The sequence below is a fragment of the Procambarus clarkii genome, chromosome 20 (genome assembly GCF_040958095.1).
Source record: "Procambarus clarkii isolate CNS0578487 chromosome 20, FALCON_Pclarkii_2.0, whole genome shotgun sequence".
Lineage (NCBI taxonomy): Eukaryota > Metazoa > Arthropoda > Malacostraca > Decapoda > Cambaridae > Procambarus > Procambarus clarkii.
Genome location: NC_091169.1, coordinates 14,511,206 through 14,529,088, shown reverse-complemented (window position 1 = coordinate 14,529,088; position 17,883 = coordinate 14,511,206). Strand labels below are relative to the sequence as shown.

The 17,883-nt window shown below is 46.4% G+C and overlaps 1 protein-coding gene across 1 annotated transcript in view; it reads right to left on the bottom strand.

The window, feature by feature from the left end:
- LOC138366709 (neural cell adhesion molecule 1-like) overlaps positions 1-17,883 on the bottom strand; it is a 1,471,037-nt gene that overhangs the window by 178,658 nt on the left and 1,274,496 nt on the right. Inside the window, exon 15 of the mRNA XM_069327980.1 lies at positions 2,272-2,594. Coding sequence (XP_069184081.1) covers positions 2,272-2,594 — 323 coding nt within the window. The remainder of the gene's footprint in view (positions 1-2,271; positions 2,595-17,883) is intronic.

The following is a 17,883-nucleotide window of genomic DNA, read 5'->3' as shown; positions in this document are numbered from 1 at the left end:
ATGCCCTAAGACACACTCGAGATAACTAAGGGACTAGTTAATGGGAAATGGACGAGTGTCGTTCGAGATAAGGGTACTACCGTTAACATGGTCAGGGACAATCTGGTTGAGTCTGAGAGTAGAACAGGCTGAACCCTCCGTGTCCAGTACCCAGATGGCACTGGTAAGGACATGGTAGAGGTGTCCGTGATGGTGGACACCCCATTCATCAAGGGCAAGATAAGGCTGCACAGGGTAGAGCGGCTGTCTATGGCATTTTGATAGGAAATATTCTTGGTGAAGAAAACTAGGTGGATCTGTCTCGTGGAAATGACCCAGAGGAAACAAACAGGTGAGAGGAAGGACAAGCCACCTGGTGTTGACACCAAGCGCCAGCCGGCTGGTCAAGCAAAGACCAAAGCTGCCCAGGCGGAAGAACAGATCAGCAGGTGAAAGGAAAATGGAGCAGTCCTTCTCTCTTCAATCCACAGAAAACGAGAATTGGCTCATGGGGCCTCAAGCGGTCCTCACCAGTTGACGGCGATTTCACGCTCCCGCCAGCTGACAGAGCCAAGGTTGCCTCTTACCAGGCGAAAGAAAAGGTGCATCAGACAAGAGGAAAAAAGAGCAGTTTTCCTTCTTTCATTTCACAAAAAAAGGTTCACTATGCCTTGTTGTTCACAATGCTCTGTTGTTCACTATGCTCTGTTGTTCACAATGCTCTGTTGTTCACTATGCTCTGTTGTTCACAATGCTCTGTTGTTCACTATGCTCTGTTGTTCACTATGGCTTGTTGTTCACTATGCTCTGTTGTTCACTGTACTCTGTTGTTCACAATGCTCTGTTGTTCACTATGGCTTGTTGTTCACTGCTGTTGTTCACTATGCTCTGTTGTTCACTATATGCCTTGTTGTTGACTATGCCTTGTTGTTCACTACGCTCTGTTGTTCACTACGCTCTGTTGTTCACTATGCTTTGTTGTTCACTATGCTCTGTTGTTCACTATGCTCTGTTGTTCACTACGCTCTGTTGTTCACTATGCTCTGTTGTTCACTATGCTCTGTTGTTCACTATGCTCTGTTGTTCACTTTGCCTTGTTGTTCACTATGCTCTGTTGTTCACTATGCTCTGTTGTTCACTATGCTCTGTTGTTCACTATGCTCTGTTGTTCACTTTGCCTTGTTGTTCACTATGCTCTGTTGTTCACTATGCTCTGTTGTTCACTATGCCATGTTGTTCACTATGCTCTGTTGTTCACTGTCATATAGTTCACTATGCTCTGTTGTTCACTATGCCATGTTGTTCACCATGCACTGTTGTTCACTATGCTCTGTTGTTCACTATGCCATGTTGTTCACCATGCTCTGTTGTTCACTGTCATATAGTTCACTATGCTCTGTTGTTCACAATACCTTATTGTTCACTATACTCTGTTGTTCACTATGCCTTGTTATTCACTATGCCTTGTTGTTCACTATACTCTACTGTTCACTATGCTCTGTTGGTCATTAAAATTCCACTGAATTATGGTCATGTGTCCTTTCTGTAGTGCTGCTGTTCTGGGAAGTGAAGGTGTTATTAATAGAGTTCTCAGAATAGCAGACTACATAAAGGACACATGACCAAGTTTCCTTAGGAGACATTACCACTGGTACATTGGCAGTCGGGAATAGTGGTGACCTGGTCAGGCGGTCAAGAAGGATAAGAGGACTGGACTCAGGAAGGCAGCCGGCCATCCTTAACGACGGGCTCACCATAGACCGTGCTACATGGACATTTCGTTCTAAGTAGCTAAATCTAAAATAACAACGGATGGCCGCCTCATTAGACGTTGAGATGTAAGTCTCGTCCTGACCTCACACTCAGACCTCGACAAAGTACTCAAGAGAGTGCGAAAGACTTGGTGTTAAATTCTTATTTCTTGCAAAGTTTTCAGAAATACACAAGTGTTGGTTTTTATCCTATGTTATTATGTCTGTGAGAAAACATTACCATTACTTACAATTATAAGTGATCGTTGTAGGACAAATGTACCACAGTTTATCGCTAAATATACCTTGTGTGTCAAGCCACTTTGACTGGACGGTAGAGCGATGATCTCGCTTCATGCAGGTCGGCGTTCAATCCCCGACCGTCCAAGTGGTTGGGCACCATCCTTCCTCCCGTCTCATCCCAAATCCTTATCCTGACCCCTTCCCAGTGCTATTTTGTCGTAATGGCTTCGCGCTTTTCCCTGACAGTTCCCTTCCCTTCAATATAATTTAATTAGGAAAAAGAAAAGTAATACATTACCTCTGTTGATAGTGATGATAGCGTGAAGATCAGGGCCTCCGGGAAGGTCCTTGAGGGGTCGAGTGTAGACAATCCTGCCAGCGCTGGCCTTCCGTCTGAGCCTCCTGGTGAGGAGCAGAGCGACCCCCACGCTCGCCGCCACCATCACGCCCGTCACCAGCACCAGCACCGGTGCCAGAGTGAAGAGCGCGTCGTGAAGGAGAGGAGACACCACCTTGTGCACGGAGGCGTGGGTGGCGGTGTAGGTGAGTGTGATGGGCGGGCTGGAGCCGCGGGCGTTGGCCGCCGTCACCGTCAGCAGGTACGCCACGCCCACCTTCAATCTGTAACACACCAGCACAATGTTGTTGTTGTTGTCACACAATCAGTGGCGCCTGGCACCAACATCATGTTGTCATGGACACAACCAGTGACACCTGGCACCAACACCAAAAAAGGCAATGAATGCAGAGAGTGAAATTACTTGTTGTTAAAAGAAACAAACTAGACAAATCACCTTTCCATTTAAATATTGTCAATTTAGCAACTTGAATAATTTATTATTTATTATAAATGTTTGCACATTTATTATCGCGAAATTCAGGGAAGTGAACGCTGTTATACGGCATATACAGCATGCCGTGGCCAGCTCCATGCACTCGTAAACGTGGCTGTCATGGGGCCTGTACTAGCCCTGGAGCACATCAGCCGGGGCTGTCATGGGACCTGTACTGGCCCGGGACCACACGAGCCGGGGCTGTCATGGGACCTGTACTGACCCGGGACCACACCAGCCGGGGCTGTCATGGGACCTGTACTGACCCGGGACCACACCTGCCGGGGCTGTCATGGGACCTGTACTGACCCGGGACCACACCTGCCGGGGCTGTCATGGGACCTGTACTGACCCGGGACCACACCTGCCGGGGCTGTCATGGGACCTGTACTGACCCGGGACCACACCTGCCGGGGCTGTCATGGGACCTGTACTGGCTCGGGACTTCACCAGCCAGGGCTGTCATGAGTAAAAAAGGTGAATGAGTAAAAAAGGTGACTGACCGTCCTCGCCATCTCCGCAGATGGTTGACAGATGTTTGAGCGTAATTGATACGCTTAGCATGAAGGTGCTTGCACGTGCGAATCGGGTGAGAGATTCAGGCCGCGGACCTCTTGGCACAAGAAGAGTTTGTGTGGGGGTTAAGTGAATTTTTTAGAGACTTGAACCTGGGTCTTACTAGTTTTAAACAATCGCATTTTGTATGTAGTAAACTCCTATTCATTCCAGTATACATATGTTATGGACTCGTCACCACCATCTGAGCGTGGCCTGGTAATTTCAGCGCCATTTATGAGTGTGTACTCAATCTCCTCTGGAATGGGACGCTACGTAGACAACGCCATCTATTGTTGGCAGCGTAACAGAGATCAACGGCTCTGGTTTCCTGGCTTGGCTATACAGGAAGGTCGGTGTGGATGAACTCTGGTGAGGTGGCGGATCAAGATCAGCGCCCCCTTGGTTGTGCTACGTGTATAATGTCAACTCCCCAGTGAGTAACTGTTACTTCCTGATTTCATCAGCACCATCCATTTAACTGGTGACGTGACTGATGACCTCTCTCCACAGAGGTGACGCGGAACAGCAGTGGTACTGGAGATGGCAGTTTACCTTGGGCAGCCGACGTTCTCCCAACTTAGTCCTGCAAGATGACTAAGTAAGCCGCCGCCGATCTAAAGCAGTGTGTGTTGACTGCAGTTTACGCAGTATTAGAAGGGATCGGCGTACCGCGGGACTGGCTTGGGTGAGAAACGGACGACAGTGAGGTGCCTGTTGGGAAGCGCTACTACCGGACACTAGGGGCTTCTGCCAGGGGTTCGCTACTCCTGAATCGATTGTTTTGTGTTCCTGATCAGAATGTGGCTGAGAGTCTCTCCCAGCAAGTGGATGGAGAGTGGTCGTGGGGTATAGGTACCAAGTGATACTGTCAGTTGGCTGGCCCACGTACGAGGTGAAACTCGTCAGTGTTTCCCAGTATGGTTGGACAAAGTACTGGGTGAGAGAAACACTGGGGCTTCATGAGCACTGAATGTGAGCGCATTTGATGGCTTGTGTGAAAGGGTATCTTGAGGTTATCTTGAGATGATTTCGGGGCTTTAGTGTCCCCACGGCCAGGTCCTTGACCAGGCCTCCACCCCCAGGAAGCAGCCCGTGACAGCTGACTAACACCAAGGTACCTATTTTACTGCTAGGTAACAGGGGGGCATAGGGTGAAAGAAACTCTGTCCATTGTTTCTCGCCAGCACCCGGGATCGAACCCGGGACCACAGGATCACAAGTCCAGTGTGCTGCCCACTCGGCTGACCGGCTCCCTCTGTACATAGTATATCTATGTATACATAGTATACCTATGTATATCACTGTACATAGGTGTAGAAATAGTCTATTTATTCTAATATGTATATTTTTAACAATGGAGGTAAATATAGAGAAGAGAGAATAGTGTTTTGTTCATCCTCCCCCCCTTTATCATTGCACTATATAGCCAAATCTTGAAAGCATACTACCAACTTGGGGTCGGATACAACAAACACAGTTCATCCATCAAGAACCTAGTTACTGGTCCATGGTGACCGTAACAACATATTTGTTGTTATTTGATTTGGATAACCTTAGATGTTTTTTTTTTCCATCTAGTCACAGGTCCACAGGTTTCACAAACAGGGATTAATGACCACAGAGGCCCAGTCCCTGGAGTGGATAAACACCACTTCCTGCCACCATCTAAGTAGTGTAAAGTACGCCTACGACCGTCTGCAGCACCTGAGCAGGTGAGCTCATTAAGCTCCCCTGCTCAGGTGGGGCACAGGTACGTAAGCACACAATGTTCTGGGGGGTTGCCCGGGTGCTTGGCGCGTGTCGGTGTGTGGCGTCTGGGTGTGTGGGGCCTTTGACCAAGGGTTGTGTTGGAGTGGGGGCGGGAGGGTATGTGGTCATGTAGGGAGAGTAAAGGCAGAGGAATGTTGAAAAGCAGAAGAGGAGAGGAATAGTAGTAGTAGTAGATGAATATGTATGAGTGTGTGCCGTAGAGTTAATCCTGTGCATAGATAGATAGATGCGAGTAGGTGGTTACGTAGAGGAGGGAGGGCCCCCCTGCCTGGCAAGGATATGTTGAGGAGGGAGGGGGCTCCCCTAGCTGAGAGAGTAGGAGACCAGGGTCTTAAGATGGGTATGGGGGGAGAAGGAGGGGAATGGTAGATAGATAGATGCGAGTATGTGGTTATGTTGAGGAGGGAGGGCCCCCCCTACCTGGCATAGCTATGTTGAGGAGGGAGGGGGGCCCCCCTACCTGAGAGGGTAGGAGAACAGGCTCTTAAGATGGGTATGGGGGGAGAAGGTGTGTAGACAGATAGATAGATAGATGCGAGTATGTAGGGAATGTAGAGGAGGGAGGGGGTCCCCTTACCTGGGAAGGATATGTTGAGGAGAGAGGGGGGGCCCCCCATACCCTGAGAGGGTAGGAGACCAGGCTCTTAAGATGGGTGGTTAGGGGTAGGGGAAGGGAGGGGAGCGGGCGGAAGCTTTGACTGATAGCGCGGGTGTCTCATTCTGGTGCCTGTTTTATGTAGTGCATATATTTTTTACCAATTCTCAGCCTCTGGTGTGGGTCTCCGTAAATTAGTTTTCATGACAGACTCGAGGGGTTTTCAGCATCCCCCTCCCCTGCTTCCAGAGCGCTAAGGATATGCGGGTCATACCTACCACATAGCTCTGAGAAGTGACACCACATGACCATATGGGGGTCACCTCTTCGAAGGTTGAGGCATAATTGTTGCGAATGTCATCGTCAACCTCTACCATAGTCAGTCCTGCCCACCCCTCCCCACCTCCATCCACATAGCAGGGCATACCACGTACCAACGCCACCACCACCACACTACTGGGAGTGACAGCAATTCATCTTAAGAGCCTGGTCTCCTACCCTCTCAGGGTATGGGGGGCCCCCTCCCTCCTCATCATATCCTTCCCAGGTAAGGGGACCCCTCCCTCATCTACATAACCTACATACTCACATCTATATATCTATTTATCTATCTACACATCCCCTTCTCCCCCCTTACCCACCTTAAGAGCCTGGTCTCCTATCCTCTCAGGTAGGGGGGCCCCCTCCCTCCTCAACATAGCCATGCCAGGTAGGGGGGCCCTCCCTCCTCAACATAACCACATATTCGCATCTATCTATCTATCTACCTACCATTCCCCTCCTTCTCCCCCCCCCCCTTATACCCATCTTAAGACCCCTGGTCTCCTACCCTCTCAGCTAGGGGAGCCCCCTCCCTCCTCAACATATCCTTGCCAGGCAGGGGGGCCCTCTCTCCTCTACGTAACCACGTACTCACATCTATCTATCTATGCACAGGATTAACTCTACGGTGCATACTCATACATATTCATCTACTACTATTACTACTATTCTTCTCCTCTTCTGCTCTTCAACATTCCTCTGCCTTTACTCTCCCTAAATGACCACATACCCTCCTACCCCCACTCCAACACAACCCTCGGTCAAAGAGCCTGCGCACCCAGACGCCACGGACATGGGCCAAACACCCGGGGAACCCCCCAGAACATCATGCATCTACGTACCTGTCCCCCCTTGAACAGGGAAGTCTAATGAGCTCACCTGCTCAGGTGCTGCGGATGGTCGTAGGCGTACTTTACACTACTCATCTGCTGTTGCCACCGCACATGGCTCGCACCCACAGCTACTACCGAGTGTGGAGGAGTGTGGTTAACCTTCGACCCACACCCCATAGACCGATCGATACTTCCCATTCAATTTCCTGTCAGTCTCCTTAATATTCATTCTGTTCTGGGTCTCACATATTATGTTTTTTCAAATTATACTGGTGTTCTCCCTCTTCTCATATGCTAACGTCGGTAGTGTATCTTAGTTAAAAAATAGTAGTGTACAACAAATCCTTACTATTATTATTAACTATTAAACTAAGACATCTTACTGTGAAATAACTTGGTTATATTTTCGTTACTCTGTATCAAAATATTTCATTCACATCTATATATCATATAAAGTTTTCCTTAGACAATCTTTCAGTATCACCTCGTTACGATTTATGGAGTAACAAACACTCTATCTTAACTGTAACCATGTATTAGTTCAGTTTTATTTGTGTTTCTTATGAGTTATATATCTTACCATCTCAATCTTTCAGAATCCCTACCGTTTATATTGTATCAAACATTTTAAATCATCTTTTCCTCGTTTCTACTTCATTTTACAGTCAATATCCTAGTATCATATCAAAACTAACCTAGTATTATATCAAAGCTAACCTAGTATCATATCAAAGCTAACCTAGTATCATATCAAAACTAACCTAGTATCATATCAAAACTAACCTAGTATCATATCAAAACTAACCTAGTATCATATCAAAACTAACCTAGTATCATATCAAAGCTAACCTAGTATCATATCAAAGCTAACCTAGTATCATATCAAAACTAACCTAGTATCATATCAAAGCTAACCTAGTATCATATCAAAACTAACCTAGTATCATATCAAAACAACATACATTGTTTGCCTCTAACATTGACCACTGCTCTTTACGCATGAAGCATAACACTAATATCTCTACGCATCTGTGTGTTTATGACTTATAAATGTTACCAAGTTTATTGCTCTGTATATTCCATCATTGATATTTAAGCATCAAAGATTCACTGTTTATACTCCATGTTATGTGTGGATTTTGCATTAGTCGGAGTTTTTCAATTATTTTGCTGAATATTTCTGTATGTGGAGAGCGTGAGAGTGGGAGAGCGTTCACTGATGAGTGTGAGAGGAGACCTTGACTGGGTGAGCGTGCACGGTTGAGCATGGATGATCCTGTGTGCAGGTGCGTCATTTATCTTTGTATAATTACTTACACGTGCTTTCCAAACAAATTTCTCAAGTTCATTCATTTTGCATGACTTGCATGGTATGTTATAGATTTCGCATCTAACACTAGTCTTCACTTCCCATACACAATACACTGGTAGATCAATATATACTACACGTCTCTGCTATTATTAAGTTTTCCTCTTGTGATCATATCTTTCTGTCATCACAAATTTAGTTCTCTACTTTTATCAATAGTCTTCCAATCGCATTATTATTAAGATAAACATTTTACTAAGACAGTCTTTTCCATATCACATCATTACTATTTTAAGTAGCATTAAAATTAATTAAGACAATTTTAAGCAGGTCAGCACCCGAACAGTTGATCTGTATCGTATCAGAAAGTCCATCAAGGCTCTTTTGCATCTAAGTTGATTCATTTTGGGTCTCTTCCAGTCTTACTAATTCAGTCAATCTGAGCCTTCCAACTCAGATATTTAACCTTCATGTTTTGTGTATACTCTCTAATTTGCAGTAATTAAAATTTTCCCCATTTTCGGGAGAGTGGCGAGACCTAAGAGCTTTGTTTCTGTAAAGTCTAATCACATCCGGGTTCATCTCTTGAGCTTTTTCCCTTAGTTCACTTGCCTTGCTTGTAATCCCATCTATATTCGAGTACATCACCTTCAAACTGAGTCACGTGTGTCCTTCCTCAGTTTCTGTTGATTTTCCTGAAGTAGGGAATCAGGGAGGGGGTCCGGGCAGGGAGGGCATGGGAAGGGGACTGTGGGGGATCTGGTGGGGTATGAGGGGGCTGGGAGGATCTGGTATGGGGAGGATAGTGGAGGAGGGAGAGCTTGAGGGTATGGGTGAGAAATGAGGACTTGCGGGGTAAGGGAGAGGGGAAGAATTGGGAGTGTGGTTGAGAGGGGAAGGCTTGGGTGGGTGGGGGAAAGGGGAAGGCTTGAGGGGTAAAGAAGGAGGGAGGGCTTGGGTGGGTGGGGGAGAAGGGAGGGCTTGGGAGGCAGAAGAAGAGGGGGACTTGGAGGGAAGGTGCATGAGGGAGAATGTGGGGCTTAGGGGAGTGGGAGAGAAGGGAGGTCTAGTAGGGTAAATTGAGACGTAGGCTGTGCGCCACACCTGCGGCAGATGTGCAACTGCCCGCCTGAAGCAGGTAAATGCGCTGTTTACATCTCTGGGGTTTCGGGGGGGCCCTGGGGGGCACGCGTGTGGCGCCGCGGGCCCATTGTGTGTCACGGTGTGTGGCTGGGGGTGCCGGGGTGTGTCTCGTAGGAGGGGAGGGTTACCGAGGATTTAGACAGAGTATTTTTAGGTGTATGGTTAGGGAAAGGCGTGTGAAGCAGGTGAAGGGGTTGAGGGAGTGAAGAGGGCCACCTAGGAGCTTAGGTTGGCTGGTAGTGGTAGTGTCCCTCACACTCTTGTGTTTTCAAACAATATTTCTGTGTTAGTTCAGTGCCTCTTGCCTGTCACCCTTTTTGTAAACTGGGACTACATTAGCTGTCTTCCAGCTTTCCGGAAGGTCTCCCGTTCCCAGTGACCTGTTATACTCCATAGAGAGTGGCACACTTAGAGGTTCTGCACCTTCTTTTAGAATCCACGGTGAGATTCTGTCAGGCCCAACAGTCTTTGACACATTCATCTCCAACAAATTCCTTTTGACCTCATCACTGGTGAGGTAAATTTCCTCCAAGGTTGTTCGGTTTGCCTCCTCATTCAGTGCAGGGACCTCTCCTTCTTCTATTGTGAAGACCTCCTGGAATCTCTTGATGAGTTTTACACACACCTCTTTGTCGTTCTCTGTGTATCTGTTCTCCCCTTTTCTCAGTTTTATCACTTGTTCCTTCACTGCTGTTTTCCTGCTGATGTGGCTGTGGAGCAGTTTTGGTTGGATCTTAGCTTTACTCGCGATGTCATTTTCATACTGCCTCTCTGCTTCTCTCCTCACTCTGATGTACTCATTTCTGGCCCTCTGGTATTTCTCCCTGCTCTCTTGTGTTCTGTTGTTCCTGTAGTTTTGCCATGTTCTTCTACTCAATTGCTTTGCTGCTGCACATTCCTGGTTGAACCACAGATTCTTCTGTTGCTTTTCATTTTTCACTTTTTGGACTGGGATAAACCTGTCTGCAGCCTCCTGACACTTCTAAGTGACATAATCCATCATATCCTGTACAGTCTTTTCTCTGAGTTTTGTTTCCCATGGTATTCCCATTAGGAAGTTCCTCATCTAGTCATATTTTCCTCTTCGATAATTTAGTCTTTTTCCTTCCAATCCCATCCTTGGATAGGTTATCCCTACTTCTACCAGATACTCAAATATCAATACACTGTGGTCACTCATTCCTATGGGGCTTCATATTTGACTTCCCTTATTTCTGAGCCATTTAAGGTGAAAATCAGGTCGAGTCTAGCTGGTTTGTCATTTCCTTTCATTCTTGTGGGTCCTTTGACAGGTTGGCTCAGAAAATTCCTTGTACTCACTTCCAAAAGTTTAGATCTCCATGTGTCTTCACCTCTATGTGGGTCCCCCATTCTCCCAGTCTATCTTTTCATGGTTGAAATCGCTCATGATTAAGAGTCTGGATCCATTCCTGCAAGCAACTGAAGCTGCTCTCTCTATTATGTTAATGGTAGCCATGTTGTTTCTGTCGAACTCTTGTCTAGGTCTTCTGTCATTTAATGGAGGGTTGTAAATGACTGCCACTATTATCTTAGGTCCACCCATTGTCATAGTTCCTGTTATGTAATCTCTGAATCCGTCGCAGCCCGGAATTTCCATCTCTTCAAAGCTCCAGTCCTTCCTTATCAGCAGAGCCACTCCTCCTCCTCTCCCATCTCTCTTTTTCCTTACTATATAAAAGTCCTTTGGAAACACAGCATTTGTTATGACTCCTGACAATTTTGTTTCTGTGAGTCCTATTACATCTGGGTTTTCTTCCTACGCCCTTTCTGCCAGTTCACTTACTTTGTTGGTAATCCCATCGATGTTTGAGTACATTACCTTGAAGCTCACTTTCCTATGTCCATTTTCAGCCACCCTCCTCACTAGTGCAGGAAGCTGTTCCATGGGCATTGCTGCTTGGGTAGGCTCATCCTCCTGTGGGGTAGTTACCAGGGGTTCTGAGGGAGGTGGGGGTGGGGGGCAGGGGGGGGGGGAATGGCTTAGAACTAGGGTGGGGGATGGAGGACTTAGGTCGTGTCTGGGCCGGCTTGGGGCAGGAGGAAGACCAGGGGGTGGGAGGGAATGGGGTACTCGGGGTAGGGAGGGAGGGTACAAGTGGGTGGAATGGTGGAACTCCCCACCTATTGGGTGGTGAGTTGGGATGTTGCAGTCCCCTCTGGGGTTCCCGAGGTGCTGGGTTGGGGTTCCACACTCCCCACTGGGATTGCTGGGTTGGGGGTTGAGGTTCCCTGGATCTTTTCCCTCTGCCTGTGCCTTTTCCTTGCATCTGCTGCCTGTATTATCTCTGTCCTGGTCATGTCCCTCTGAAGGAATACCTGTCTGCAATTCTTTACATATTTCAGTTTGCTCTTTTTTGCTAGTATGTCCTCTTTGATGCACTCGTTTTTTAGCACTACCTTGATCAACCGGTCTTTGTCTTTATTGTACTGGCCAATCCGGAAAAACTTTTCTATGTCTGTTTCAGCCCCTTCCAGACCTATCTCCTTTAGTATCCCTGCCACTGCGGCTTTGTCCTTAGACCTCCATTCTTCCCTTATGGAACCCTCTTCTTCCTTAGCACCTATCACTACTACAGCTCTTTTCCTTTCCAGTAACTGGCTCATGCATCTAGCTGCCTCCTGTGAGGTTACTGCGTTCATTACAACTTCCTTGACTGTGGCTGTTGCTCCTGGGCTCTTCAGCAATTCAGCAAAGTTGGCACCCATTATAGGGGTCCCTGCAATTGCTACATCTCCTGGTACCTGGGGGTTGGTCCCCCTGGGCCAATTTTTATAGATAATTTTTTTAGGTTTGTTATCTCCTCTTGCGCTGCCTTTAGTTCATTCTGCAGTTTATTTATGAGTCCTCTCATGTCTTTCAGCTCCTCAGTGATTTCCCTCCATGCGCGAACAGTCATCTCCATGTATGACTCGTCCTGTTCCTCTCCTCCAACTGTGTTCTGTTTTCTTACCATCCTGCTTGATCCCTTTTCTTTTCCCTAGCGTTTGTTAGTCTACACTAACCCCATTGTGTACTCACCTAGTTGTGTTTGCGGGAGTTGAGCTCTGGCTCTTTGGTCCCGCCTCTCAACCGTCAATCAACAAGTGTACAGATTCCTGAGCCTATTGGGCTCTATCATATCTACACTTGAAACTATGTATGGGGTCAGCCTCCACCACATCACCTCCTAATGCATTCCATTTGTCAACCACTCTGACACTAAAAAAGTTCTTTCTAATATCTCTGTGGCTCATTTGGGCGCTCAGATTCCACCTGTGTCCCCTAGTGCGTGTGCTCCTTGTGTTAAATAGCCTGTCTTTATCTACCCTATCAATTCCGTTGAGAATTTTGAATGTGGAGATCATGTCCCCTCTAACTCTTCTGTCTTCCAGCGAAGTGAGGTTTAATTCCCGTAGTCTCTCCTCGTAGCTCATACCTCTTAGCTCGGGTACTAGTCTGGTCGCAAACCTTTGAACCTTTTCCAGTTTAGTCTTATCCTTGACTAGATATGGACTCCATGCTGGGGCTGCATACTCCAGGATTGGCCTGACATATGTGGTATACAAAGTTCTGAATGTTTCTTTACACAAGTTTCTGAATGCCGTTCGTATGTTGCCAGCCTGGCATATTCCGCTGATGTTATCCTCTTGATATGTGCTGCAGGAGACAGGTCTGGCATGATATCAACTCCCAAGTCTTTTTCTTTCTCTGACTCCTGAAGAATTTCCTCTCCCAGATGATACCTTGTATTTGACCTCCTGCTCCCTACACCTATCTTCATTACATTACATATGGTTCGGTTAAACTCTGACAACCACTTGTTCGACCATTCCTTCAGTTTGTCTAGGTCTTCTTGAAGCCTCAAACAGTCCTCTTTTGTCTTAATCCTTCTCATAATTTTGGTATCGTCCGCAAACATTGAGAGAAATGAATCGATACCCTCCGGGAGATCATTTACATACATCAGAAACAAGATAGGACCGAGTACAGAGCCCTGTTAGACTCCACTGGTGACTTCACGCCAATCGGAGGTCTCACCCCCCACCGTAACTCTCTGCTTCCTATTGCTTAGGTACTCCCTTATCCACTGGAGCACCTTACCAGCTACACCTGCCTGTAAATCCAGCTTATGTACCAGCCTCTTATGCGGTACTGTGTCAAAGGCTTCTGACAATCCAAGAAAATGCAGTCCGCCCAGCCCTCTCTTTCTTGCTTAATCTGTGTCACCTGGTAGTAGAATTCTATTAAGCCAGTCAGGCAAGATTTACCCTCCCTGAACCCATGTTGGCGATTTGTCACGAAGTCCCTTCTCTCCAGATGTGTTACCAGGTTTTTTCTCACGATCTTCTCCATTACCTTGCATGGTATATAAGTCAAGGATACTGGCCTGTAGTTCAGTGTCTCTTGCTTGTCGCCCTTTTTGTATATTGGGACCACATTCGCCGTCTTCCATATTTCTGGTAGGTCTCCCGTCTCCAGTGACCTATTATACACTAAGGAGAGTGGCAAGCAAGGTGCCTCTGCACACTCTTTCAGTACCCATGGCGAGATCCCGTCTGGACCAACAGCCTTTCTAACATCCAGATCCAGCATGTGTCTCTTGACCTCCTCTCTTGTAATTTCGAACTCTTCCAAGGCCGCCTGGTTTACTTCCCTTTCTCCTAGCACAGTGACCTCACCTTGTTGTGAAGACCTCTAGGAACCTCTTGTTGAGTTCATCACACACCTCTTTGTCATTCTCTGTATATCTGTCCTCGCCTGTTCTAAGTTTCACTACCTGTTCTTTCACTGTTGTTTTCCTCCTGATGTGACTGTGGAGTAGCTTTGGTTCGGTCTTGGCTTTGTTTGCTATATCATTTTCATAACTTTTCTCTGCTTCTCTTCTCACCCTGACATACTCATTCCTGGTTCTCTGGTATCTCTCTCTGCTTTCTGGTGTTCTGTTATTCCTGAAGTTCCTCCACGCCCTTTTTTCAGTTTCTTTGCTTCAATACATGCCCTATTATACCATGGATTCTTCTTTTGCTTCTCGTATTTTTTCTTTTGGGCCAGGATGTATCTGCTTACTGCCTCCTGACACTTTTGGGTGACATAGTCCATCATATCTTTTACTGACTTAGCTCTGAGGTCTGTGCCCCAAGGCATTTCCCTTAGGAAGCTTCTCATCTCCTCATAATTTCCCTTTCGGTTTGCCAGCCTTTTGTTTCCTAGTTCTTTTTCTGGGGGGATAATTCCTAGCTCTACCAGGTACTCAAAGTTCAATACACTGTGATCACTCATTCCCAAGGGTGCTTCCATCTTGACTTCCCTTATATCCCACTCATTTAGGGTAAATATCAGATCAAGCATTGCTGGTTCATCTTCTCCTCTCATTCTTGTTGGATCCTTGATGTGCTGGCTTAGAAAGTTTCTTGTTGCCACGTCCTGCAGCTTAGCTCTCCATGTTTCTGGTCCTCCATGCGGGTCTCTGTTCTCCCAATCTATCTTCCCATGATTGAAGTCTCTCATGATTAGTAGTCCAGATCCATTACTGCTAGCAACAGAAGCTGCTCTCTCTATTAGGTTAATGGTGGCCATATTGTTTCTATCATATGCCTGTCTGGGTCTTCTGTCATTTGGAGGTGGATTATATATGACTACGACTATAATTTTTTGCCCTCCAGTTGTTATTGTTCCTATTATGTAGTCACTGAAACCTTCACATCCCTGAACAACCAACTCCTCAAAATCTGAGCCTTTTCTTACCAGCAGGGTTACACTACCACCACCTCTTCCTTCTCTCTCTTTCCTCATAACATAATAGACCTGTGGGAACACTGCATTTGTTATTGTTTTCGTCAGCTTTGTTTCTGTGAGAGCTATTATGTCTGGGTTTTCCTCTAGTACCCATTCTCCAAGTTCATTTGTAATCCCATCTATGTTAGTGTACATTGCCTTGAGGCTCACTTTCTTCTGTCCCTTCTCAAATCTCCTCCTTGGTGAGTGTTCTGCTGGTGGAGGAAGCTGTGCCATGGGTGTGAGGATTTGTGAGGTGGATACCAGGGTTGCAGAGGATACTGGGATGAGGGGTGGGGTGTCAAGTGAAGAGGGAGGGACAGGGAGGGTATGGGGTGAAAGGGGCGGGAGGACAGGAAGGAAAGGGAAGTTTTCTTTGCAGAGGAGGGTGGTGGGGTTGCCCTCCCTGCTGGTGTTACTGGATGGCTGGTTGTGGATTCCGCCCTCACCTCTGCGGGTGATGTGTTGGGAGCTATGGTTTCCTGCTTTTCCCCTCTTGCCCTGTGCTTCTTCCTTGCTTCTGCCACCATGGCCCTCTCCTCCCTCGTCATGTCCCTCTGGAGGAATATTTTTTTTAATTCTCCTACTTGTTGCAGGTGGCTTTTCTTTGTTAGAATCGTGTCCTTTGTGTTCTCATTTGCAAACACTATCTTTAATAAACGGTCTCTGTCTTTTTTGTACCAGCCTAACCTGAAAACCTTCTCAATGCTATGCTCAGCCCCTTCCATGTCTAGTGGCTTCAGTATTTCATTCACTGCCGCTATGTCCTTATCATTCAACTCTTTCCTATTAGAGCCTTCCTGCTCTTTAATACCCACAGCTACCACTGCTCTTTTCCTTTCCAGCAGCTGGCTAGTGGAGTGTGCTGCTTCCTGTGAGGTGGCTGCTTTCATGGCTACCTCCATCACTGCAGACATTATTTCAGAGTTGTTGTTTTTTTACCATTTCTGCAAATGTTGCTTTTAATGTGTCATTCTTCTCCAAAATACTATTACCACCTTCTCCCTGGGTGGTTATCTGAGTCTCAGCATCGATACTGTTCTCTTTGAGAGCTCTAATCTCCTCCTTTGCTGCTGTCAGCTCTCTTTTTAGGTTGCTTATTTCATTCTTCATTTCCTTCATCATTTCCTGCATCTCACTCTTGATGTCTGTTACGGCCTTCTTGGGTCGCAACTGGGTTCTTTCTCTGATATTAATAGAGTTTGGGTATCTGGCCCCAAGCTAGTAGTGGCTTTCAAGAGGTGTGTTCCGTAATGCAAGTAAATTAAAGGGGAAGGGATGAAACTGCACAAAATTAAATATATAATTACACCACCACCATAAATAAATATATAAACAGTCACACACGGTTACTATGACTACATGTATGTACAATCACTTGTCTTCCTCCGAAGACTCAGGACGTCCATGGTGCTCAAGACAAGTGGTCCTGGTTCTCTTGTGGCCTCACGATGAATCTCCTCACCACAACACCCCAGTGGCTAGTCTTCTCCACCAGTCAGCCCCGGGTACGACAATTCCTCAACTGCCACGTCACAGGCAGGCTAACACAACAGTGTTCATCCGGGGGGTGACTCACAGCTTCTGCAGCAAACTCGTGGAGGTTCTACGGCTGCCTTGGGTAGACTGATCCAACGTCCACTACAGCAGTCCCAGGTCGACTCTGTAATCAGACACGTCATCAGTACTGGTTACACTCTAGGGCACCTCACTTACAGGCTTTGACACAAACGCCCACCTATCCACTCCATAGATGGCGTTGCTGTCTAAGCGTCACCTCACCAGAGGTCAGCAGCGGCTATGTTACGAGCTAATTAAGACGGGAAACCAGCCCCTGTGGTCAGTATATCTAGTCCTCACTAGATGGCGTTGTCCATTTGGAGGGGGTTTCGGGAGCTGACCCACAGATGGCGCAGTCGTCACTGCTCCATGCTCGGACACTGCACTCGGGTCCGTTACCATGTCCTCCAGAAACTGGGCAAACATTTCCTTCATTTCGTCAAATGAACTTTTCTCTGTTAACCTGTTGCCTCTGGCTGTCATGCTTGACCCTGTTCGTAGTTGTGCTGTGATAGGATTCGTCAGACGGGCAGAGCGGGGTGGAGGAGAGAGAGAGAGAGAAAGAGAGAGATAGAGAGAGAGAGAGGGGGGACAGAGAGAGAGAGATAAAGAGAGAGAGAGAGAGAGAGAGAGAGAGACAGAGACAGAGAGAGAGAGAGAGAGAGAGAAAGAGTGGGAGAGAGAGAGAGGAGAGAGTGGGAGAGAGAGAGGGAGAGAAAGAGAGGGAGAGTATGTGTAAGCCCAGCAAACACAAATCATATAGAAAACGTTCGTCTATCTCTTCCCATAGGTGTAGGAATGACTTGCATTGAGAATGGTGCAGGAGAGCCTTGAGAAACTTTTAATCCAAAAATCCAAACACAAAGGTTTTATAATAAATTGTTTTTCTACGATTATTTTGTTCCTAATGTATTACAAATAGTTTTAACATGTTTAAATATAAAATATATGGTGTTTTTTTGTAAAATTCATTAATAAATTGTGAATGATATTTAATGGCTGAATGAAACCTTCAAAATACATTTAGTTATTCTATGATCAGAAAAAAGTAGTTTTCCAAATTTTCTAAAAATCGCTCTTTTCAACACAATTTGACTCCTTATGCATTCCACTAAACACTAATATCATGTTTGTATATATAATTTATGTATTATTCCCTAAAATAATTGATATAAATTATAAATGTTGCTGGAGAGTGGTGTGAAAGACTGA